At 42.6% G+C, this 10,181-nt stretch overlaps 1 protein-coding gene across 4 annotated transcripts in view; it reads right to left on the minus strand.

Moving 5' to 3' along the window:
- The window catches only part of IKBKB (inhibitor of nuclear factor kappa B kinase subunit beta), a 74,658-nt gene that overhangs the window by 19,276 nt on the left and 45,201 nt on the right, over positions 1-10,181 (minus strand). For all 4 annotated transcript variants that reach the window (XM_019440680.2, XM_019440679.2, XM_019440681.2 and 1 more), the window contains 3 exons: positions 5,209-5,297; positions 4,063-4,152; positions 1,861-1,985 (listed from right to left, as the gene is read on the minus strand). In XM_019440680.2, the coding sequence (XP_019296225.1) occupies positions 1,861-1,985; positions 4,063-4,152; positions 5,209-5,297 (304 nt within the window). The remainder of the gene's footprint in view (positions 1-1,860; positions 1,986-4,062; positions 4,153-5,208; positions 5,298-10,181) is intronic.

Raw genomic sequence — 10,181 nt, forward strand, 5'->3', positions numbered from 1 at the left:
TTGATCAGTAAATTCCACTCCTAGGAATTATCCTAGGGAAATAATCATGGATATACAAGGATTTCCTTATAAGGACGTTATTCTTGGTTTTATTTTAAGAAGTAAAAATTGTAAACTACCCATGCTTCCAATAACAGTGGATAAGTTAAATAAATTCCAGTATAGCCACTCATTTGAATACCAAACAGAAATTATTACAAATAACGGGAAAAAATAAAGCATTTTCAATAGTAAGACTGAAAAGTAGGTTATATGAGAGTATGTACAATAATTTATTTGTGGTTTTTTTTTTTTTTTTTTTTTTTTTGAAGTATAACACATACACTGAGGAACCCGGAGATGCACAAAAATGTTCATAGTGGTTGTTTCTGGATTTTGTGAAGCTAATTTTCATGGTGTAAAAATGCTCTGAGAGCACATGCAGGATAGTTCCTACTGTGCCATCAACTGATGTAGGAAAGGGGTGAAACATAAACGAGCCAACAGATAAACAGGCCAATTCATACCCGTATGGAACACCCTTGGAAGCATACTGACAACCAGTGGTATCAGATGCCTGTCAGAAAGGAAGCCAGGTGGCTGGGAGGCCAGTAAGAGATGACTTTTCAGTGCATACTCTTTTTATACCTTTGGAAGCTTGAACCATGTGAACTTATTACTGCTCCAAAAAGACACACAAAAACTGGAAACAAAAACAAAATTTGAAACAACAGTAGCATCATTCACATCAGGGTGTGGCCTCCCAAGGAACACTCTGAATGAAACCTGATTTAGGGGCATGTTAATTTTTAAGCTATGTATTTTGATAATGATTAACCTTCACATATACAATGAACACTTATTTTTGTAATAAAAAAGGTTAAGATACAGAGTAATTCTTTTAAAACTTAAGTATGTCCTTTGGTTTTTTTATTAATAAATTTTTTTTTTTTGGTAACTTATTTGTGTACACATTGCTTTACATTTTAAGGCACTTTCTTATGCTTTTTTTAAATTTTTTTTCTTAATGTTTTTATTTATTTTTGAGACAGAGAGAGACAGAGCATGAGCAGGGAAGGGGCAGAGAGAGAGGGAGACACAGAATCAGAAGCAGGCTCCAGGCTCTGAGCTGTCAGCACAGAGCCCGATATGGGGCTCGAACTCACAGACTTTGAGATCATGACCTGAGCCGAAATCAGACGCTCAACCGACTGAGCCACCCAGACGCCCCTAATGCTTTTAAAACAAAAATTTAGGGGCGCCTGGGTGGCTCAGTTGGTTAAGTGTCTGACTCTTGGTTTCAGCTCAAGTCATGATCTCATTGTTTGTGCATTCGAGCTCCGTGTCGGGCTCTGCAGTGACAGCATGGAGCCTGCTTGGGATTCTCTCTCTCCCTCTCTCTCTGCCCCTCCCAGTCACTCTCTCTCTCAAAAATAATAAATGAATGAATGAATAAATAAATATTTAAGCATAATAAAATTTGCAGACAATACATTTCCATGTAAATACTTCTCCTTTGTCATGTGTACATCTCCTTTATTTGTCTACTAATCCACAGCATCCTCAGTGAAAGTGCACACATGTATGCAACAGTCTATAAATGTACTGGCATGTTGCTACTAAACACAGGGCAAACATCCTTTATACGGTATCATACTTAACAATTGTTCTACTTCTCTAGGTTTTTGGAGCCTGGACCGCCCACATGCTGAGCCCTCACAGGACTTCCTCTTTGGGAGACAGATCACTGAAGTCTCGGGCCCAGGCTGGAGTGTCCCATGAGATGGAAACAGGTGAAGGACACGTCTAAGGTAGACGGACACCCTCCTCCCTTCAGGTGGCACTCCTGGCCCCACCCACAGGCCCCGGTCCCTCACTCACCACTGCACGGGCTGCCAGTTAGGGAGGAAAGGTCGGAAGCCTGTGATGCACTCAAAAGCCAAGGTGCCGAAGCTCCAGTAGTCCACAGTCACTGTGTACTTCTGCTGCTCGAGGAGTTCCGGGGCCTGTAGAAGAACATGAGGTGGGGAAACACCTGAGCTGCTTCCTTTTCCGAGGAGCCACCACAGGAGGGGGCAACCAGCCCTTCTAATTGTGTCTCCACACCTGCCCAACTCCATCCAGAGGGTACCGGCATGTCCACTCAAGGGTGAGGGGGTGACCACCTGTGTAGCCAGTGGTATCTAGAATTTTTCTCTACCTCATTCACTCCCGATGCTGACACAGGGTCCCTAGAGGTATTTTTAGGTAGACCAGAGTACATTATGTACCTCTTGAGGGCAGTGTCCAGGTGGGAAGTTACATACAACAAGGAAAATGATACCAGGCTGTATACACCAAATGCATAATACATATATTTAGGACATGTGGTCGTACAATGGAACAGGATGTTTACAATCAGGTAGGAAAAAAGCCAGATGCATGACTGCTGCCCAAGCAGAGACAGCTGGAGTAACTAGGTGGGCATGGAACTTGGTTCTGAAAAAGGCTCCTCACATGAGTGTCTGCGAGGAGACGTTCTAGAAAGGACCATCACAAGCAAAGGTGTGGAGACAGGACTGTGCGCAATCTGGTTAGATGTGTCACACTTCTGCAGGGGCCAAGGAGTGCAAACCAAGAGGAAAAAGTGGGGGGATGATCAGATCAAGCTCTGGATCTTGTTATGGACAGAAGTTTTAGTTCCTGAAGGTGAAGGATTTGACTGAGCCTCCTGGTCAGAGCATGGGGTGCCCCGACTTAACCTCTGCTGAGCCCATGAGGATTCCAGAGGACGCTCAGCAGGACCTACATAATTACATGATAGGGACACAAGGGCCTAAATCACAGCTCCGCATGAGTCATCACTCTGAAAACTCTACTCCACAGAGCAGGTCATAAGTCAGTGGAGCCCATTATAAATCAATGCAGCCCAAGGGAGTATAAGTGCACTCAAAGAGACTTCAAAGAATTTCTTCTTCTTTTTCAAGAACTTGATAAAATGCTTAAGCTCATTTAGCCCGGTGGCTTTCAACCTTTTGTTTGTTTATTACAACTGCAGAACCCTTTATTCAATCAAAATTTTATTGGTTGTTACCATCCACAAGCAATCTATTACCAGGTCTTACTGGGTCTCTTGCTAGGCATTTCTTGACTAGTTTTCTATTTCCCCCCTGCTACCACCAGCTCTGAGCTGCCAATCAGAGCCTCCTTACCTACCATTCGCCCACTCTTTACTCTTATTCAATGCAATTCATTCTCCACTCTGTATCAAGAGTGGTCTTTTCAAAGCGTAAACCTGATCCTTCTCCAACTTAAAACCCTTCAATGTCTTTTAGTCCTCCAATGGACTACATCCTTTGCCTCAATTTCCTCTCCTTTCCCCTACCTCCAGCCCCTTTCTTCTACTCATCCTTCAGGTCCCAGACAAGATAAGGTCCTCCTAATATGTATTCTTATAACACCCTACACTTTCTCTTTGTAACACTTAACGACAATTTTAATTTCTTAGTTATTTGTGTAAGTTTGGGGGTAATGCCTGCTTTCTCACTAAACCCTAGGCTTCTTTTAAAGACCAGGGAAATGCTTGTCTTCTTTCCCATCACATCGCCAGCTCCTAGCACAGTGCCTGGCACGCAAACATAGACTACACTCAATCAGCAGTTTCCTGAATTGAATGAGTGACTCAAACAGAACCCCAAAATAGACCAAATAATGTAAAGAAAGAGTGGGAGCTCAGAGCTCAGCTCCTTCTTGGTGGCCTGAGACACCTCATGGAAACTGTGGCTTCTACAGACCAGCACGCATCTAGTTTAAACTATTTTCAGATAAAATACCGAAGTCCAAGATGTTATGGGATGTGTTCAAGGGCACGCACTAGCAAAGAGAATGTCAGAGAAGATGCCCATATCCTTACACTGGGCCTCTGTTGGGAAAAAGTGCTGACTTGAACGGATTATGTCTCTGTCATACAACAATTCCTATACATCTGAGAACATCTGAAGAGCTGGCAAGACTTAGACGCTTAAAAGCAGGACAGAGAGGAGCCGCACAAGTCCAGTCAGCAGAGAAAAGCTGATAAGCAAACATGTAAATCCCATTTCTTACCAGGTATTGCAGGGTCCCCACAAAGGAAGTACAGAGACTGCCCTGATCCAGTTCCTTGGCATATCCTAGGTCAATAATTTTGTGTATTAACTGGAAAAAAAAAAAAGAAAGAAAAAGGAGAAATCTGAGGGTTATGAGAATACTGGTGACAGAGCAGAGGATATTTCTGCATTCCCAGGTGGTATTAGGTTCTGAGTCCCTAATAACCACCAAATATTTACACAGGAGACTGCCTCCAACATGGTAGATGTAGGGCAAGAGAAGACATAACTGTAAAAATGCTGAAAAAAGGCACATGTTTTCCTTGCTCTGTAACTAATCACCAGGGGGAGGTCAAAATGAACAGACTATGCACCAGCCCTCAAGACTGCTACACTGGGCTTTATGATGTGAAAGACCTTCTCAGTAAATGCCTTCAGTTCTCAAATTTTAGAACCACTTACAAGAATAAGTGTGAACTGGAGCAAAGGTGAGCACTGTGATAGTTATGGGCCAAGCCCAGAATGCTGACGTCTCTATCAGAAGAGACTGAGTGGCCCACAAGTTGGGTTACTACATTCCACTCAGCTGAGTCCTTGCTTGCCACCCCCAGCTAAGCAAAGAAGGCCCTGAAAGGGCACGGGCGCCAAGCCCCATGGGGAGGTTACTGCCACACACAAGCGGGAGGGCCCCTGAGGAGGGTCCCCAGGAGCTCTGGGAAAGCTGCAGGCTGGACCAGGCTCTATATGCAGGTACCAGCTCCAAATGCCTCCTCTCTGCCATAGCTCTCTCTGCCTTCTCTCAGCTCTCTTAGAGCTGGTTTCCAGCTTAGCATCAAAAGTTGCACTCTCAAACACATGGGAAACAAAAAGTCTACTTCCCAGAGGTGCTGGTCCCAAAGGCTGGGGTGGAAGTGGGAGGAGAAACATTTTCCTTATCAGATTCCTGCAACTCAGGCAATTAACAATGTGATCCATTCAAACTTGCCTCAATCTGCGAGCAGGAATTTTTGCTGAATTCTGTTTCAAATCAAAGTGTTCCCAGAGAATCAAAACAAATATAAAGTCAAGGAAATGCAAATATAAACAAAGATACAAAGTGTGTTCCTTCACCACCAGAGCAGCTCCCCTGAGGCACTGCCCAGGACTTTCCAGGAGGGTCACTCACTCTTTGTTCTCCTTGCTGCAGGACAATGTTTTCTGGTTTCAGATCCCGATGGATGATTCTGTTTTCATGAAGGTATCTAAGTGCAGAGGCTGAGAGGGTGGAAAGGGGAGTCAATTTTCATTAAACCTAAAAAATGTGTTTCATTTCAAAATCGCCTATACCATGAAAGATGAATACTGTGTGCCCCTAACATGCACTCTTTCAGGTCACAGACTCACATGGAGGGACAAGGCCCGGGGCAGAAGCTCGTGGGGTGAAGTGAAGGGGACCTGGTTACTTGAACAGAATGTGGACTACCACAAGAATCTGGCTTCTGCAGGCAAAGAACTCTTAGCTTTCCATCCACGAGGTCACCAATTAGTCTAGAGAGCGGTTCTCAAACTGCACTGCCCAGACCAGCAGCATCTGAGCTTTGAGAAATGCAGAATTCTTACATCCCACCCCAGACCTACTGAGTCAGAAACATTCGGGGTGACCACCCCCGCCACCCATCAGTGTTTTAACAAGATCTCCAGGTGATGCTGATGCTGAGAAAAGTTTGAGAAGGGGAATGTCTCTGGTGTCTTTAGGCTCAAAAGTCTAAATTCTACAGGGTGGGTAAGGGGGAAGGGCTCTCTGGGCAAAGAGTACTTTGGTCATCCGATCTAAAGTCCAGTGATGTCAGAGCCAGCTTCAAGGAAGAAGTGGAGAGCCCTGAAAGAAGAGATTAGAAGCATATTTCATGCATCTGACAGTTCAACATGTGTTAATTATGTGTTCAGTCTCTGGTAGGCTCTAGGAAGGACATAAGAGATATGATGTCCAACTTTTTTTTTTCCAACGTTTATTTATTTTTGAGACAGAGAGAGACAGAGCATGAACAGGGGAGGGGCAGGGAGAGAGGGAGACACATAATCTGAAACAGGCTGCAGGCTCTGAGTGGTCAGCACAGAGCCCGATGCGGGGCTCGAACTCACGGGCCGCGAGATAATGACCTGAGCCGAAGTCCTGAAGTCGGACGCTTAACCGACCAAGCCACCCAGGTGCCCCCCAACTTTATTTTTTTTAAAAAAGCTTATTTGTCCATTTGGAGAAAGAAAGAGAAAGAATGAATAGGGGAGGGGCAGAAAGAGAGAAGGGGACAGAGGATCTGAAGCAGGTTCTGTGCTGACAGCAGAGAGCCCAATGTGGGGTTGAACTCACAAACTGTAAGATCATGATCTGAGCCAAAGCCAGACACTTAACTGACTGAGCCACCCAGGTGCTCCTATGATGCCCAACTTTAAAGAATCCAGTTGGGAAGGAAGAAGCCTGCACAACACTGGCTATGAGGAGGAAATATGAGGACATCATACAGGAGGGCCGTGGCACAGAGCAACAGGGATCCAGCTGCAGCCTAGGCTCCAAGCAGGATGTGATTTTCACCCATAAGAGGTTTAATAACTTTAACAGAAGTCCTAGCTCATTGTACTACAAAAGAGAAAAACAGAATAACCACCGGAAGGTGATAAAATTATCTTTATCTGGAGATGATATGACTCTATGCTTAGAAACTAAATAGACTAAAAACTGGCAAGAATTTAGTAATCTGGAAACAACACAACTATATTCAAATCAATAGCTTTTCTCTATGTCAGCTACATCCAGTTGAAATGGAAAAAGAAAAAAAAAATCCTATCTGTGTTAGAAACAAAAACTCTAAAATACCATGGGATAAATTTAGGGGGGAAAAAAGTAGCATAAGGTAAGGAAAAGTAGGTGGCATGAAGAAGAGCAATACAAACAACACAAAAAGGTCTTAAAAGTTTATGGCAACGTGACACCATTCACAAAGTCAAAAGACAAAAAGGCTAGGGAAAAAATATCTGCAACATATATGCCAAAGAGTAAATATGCCTAATGGACAACAAGTTCTTACAAATCAGTAAGAAAGCAACTCCAGTAGAAAAGGGGGTAATTTACATAAGAAATGCAAATGGCAAACAACACTGCAAAAAGTTGCTTGAGCTCCTAAGTAGTCCACAAAGTGTAAATTAAAGCAAAATGAAATGCCTTTCACTCCCTCTTCAACTGGCAAGGATTTTAGATGAAAAATAAAAGGCACTTCCCTACATTGCTAGGAGTAAAAATTGCTATGCCTTTTTTTGGGAATGAAATATGGCAATATCTATTAATTCTTACAATGTACATATTGTTTGACCCATTATTTTCACCTCTACCTTGTAAAAAAATAAAAATCCTCATAACATACAAATAAGGATGTTTATTGCATAGCTTGGAGTGAAATACTTAGAAAGGAACTGCAAATCGCATATAAAATCAATGTGCAGAAATCTGTTGCATTTCTATACACCAATAACAAAGCAGCAGAAAAAGAAACCAAGGAATTGATACCATTTGCAATTGCACCAAAAACAATAATATATCTAACTAAAGAGGTAAAAGATCTGTACTCTGAAAATTATAGAACACTTAATAAAAGAAAATTGGACAGGAAACAAAGAAATGGGAAAGCATTCCACGTTCAACGATTAGAAGAAAAAACATTGTTAAAATGTCCATACTACCCAAAGCAATCTAAGCATTCAATACAATCTCTATCAAAATACCACCAGCATTTTTCACAGAGCTAGAACAAACAATCCTAAAATTTGTATGGAACTACAAAAGACCTCAAATAGCCAAAGCAATCCTGAAAAAAAAGAAAAAAAATCAAAACTGGAGGCATCATGATTCTGGATTTCAAGCTACATTATGAAGCTGTACTCAAGACAGTATGGTACTGGCACAAAACAGACACATGGATCAATGGAACAGCACAGACATCTCAGAAATGGACCCACAACTATATGGTCAACTCATCTTCAACAAAGCAGGAAAGAATATCCAATGGAAAAAAGATAGTCTTTTCAACAAATGGTGTTGGGAAAACTGGGCAGCTACAAGCCGAAGAATGAAACTGGACCACCTTCTCACACCACACACAAAAATAAATTCAAAATGGATGAAAGACCTAAATGTGATACAGGAATCCATCAAAATCCTAGAGAAGAACACAGGCAGAAACCTCTGACCTTGGCCAGAGCAACTTCTTAACTAGACATGTCACCAAAGGCAAGGGAAATGAATAAAATATGAACTATTGGGACCTCACCAAGATAAAAAGCTTCTGCCCAGCAAAGGAAACTAATCAACAAAACTAAAAGGCAACCTATGGAATGGGAGAAGATATTGCATGTGACATATTTGATAAAGGGTTAGTATCCAAAATCCATAAAGAACTTCTCAAACACCCCAAAAATAAATAATCCAGTTAAGAAATGGACAGAAGACATGAATAGACATTTTCCAAAGAAGACATCCAGATGGCCAACAGACACATGAAAAGATGCTCAACATCACTCATCATCAGGAAATACAAATCAAAACTGTGATGAGATACCACCTCACACCTGTCAGAATGACTAAAATTAACACAAGAAACAACAGGTGTTGTGGAGGATGTGGACAAAGGGAAACCCTCTTGCACTGTTGGTGGGAACACAAACCGGTGGAGCCACTCTGGAGAACAGTAGGGAGGTTCCTCAAGAAACAAAAAATATTTGGTGTATGTGCTTGGCTGAGGAGCCAACGGGGCAAGGCTACCATCTGTGGTATTATGACTGAACGCCTCTAAGTCAGAATCCAGCCCAGGTGGAACAATATGGCAGCACCGTGGAGCCTCAGTTGGCCTTGGATAATTGGGCCCCCCACCATCCCACCACCTGGCATTGGGACCAGGGTCCAGTGCAGAGAGCCCTTCCTCCCAAGAAACGGGGTGCAGCCAGAAAGGTGGCCACCCCCTCGCCCCTCAAGCAACACTTGTTCCTGGGGAACCTGGTGCTAAACCATTCTTAGATGACCTGCTTCTGGGTCGGGGTTTCAAACACAGCAGAGCAGCTCCCTCACTGCGATCTATTCAAAGTCAGCCTTTGACACAGTGGTTTGTAAACAAACGGAAAAAAACAAAACTAAATGTAGAACTGCCCTACAATCCAGCAATTGCACTATTAGGTATTTACCCAAAGGATACAAAAATACAGATTCAAAGGGGTACATGTACCCCAATGTTTATAGCAGCATTATCAACAATAGCCAAACTATGGAGAGAGTTCATATGTCCACCGACAGATGAACGGATAGAGATATGGTATGTGTATGCATACACACACACACACACACACACACACACACACACAGAGGAATATTATTCAGGCATCAAAAAGAATGAAATCTTGCCATTTGCAATAATGTGGATGGAGCTAGAATGTATTATGCTAAGCAAAATAAATCAGAGAAAGACAAACACCGTATGATTTCACTCATATGTGGAGTTTAAGAAACAAAACAGATGAACATATGGGGGAGGGAAGAAAAGAGAGGGAAATAAACCACAAGAGTGTCTTAACAATACAGAATAAATTAAGGGTTGATGGAGAGAGGTGGATGGGAGATGAGCTAGATGGGTGACGGGTACTTGTGATGAGCACCAGGTGTTGTATGTAAGGGATGAATTACCGAATTCTACGCCTGAAACCAGTATTGCACTGTATGTTAACTAAAATTTAAATTAAAAAAAAAAAAAAAGGAAAAAAGGTAGAATGAAAAAAGAAGAACTACAAATCATCAAATGGGGAATGGCTGGACAAATTATGACAGATCCACATTATAGCAGGCAACTGTCTTAAAATCATTTAAGTTTGCAGAGAATATAACTCCGATATAGACAATATAACTCAGGAGGATGTCAAAGATAGGTATGTTTTGTTTAAAAAGATAATAAGCAATGACAACACTAAGAGGTTCAACAATGAGGCTTCCCTGTGCCCCACCATGCCCGTACATGCATGCTCTCCCTCTCAGCACACCAGACAGAGCGCAGGCAAACCAGGGAGGTGGGCGGCCTTTCCTGTCTGCTCTGCAGAGGAGGAGGAGAAGGCCTTCCACAGAAACCA

Source organism: Panthera pardus, unplaced genomic scaffold (genome assembly GCF_024362965.1).
Source record: "Panthera pardus isolate Hobbes unplaced genomic scaffold, ASM2436296v1 HiC_scaffold_13, whole genome shotgun sequence".
In the NCBI taxonomy this organism is placed as follows: Eukaryota; Metazoa; Chordata; class Mammalia; order Carnivora; family Felidae; genus Panthera; species Panthera pardus.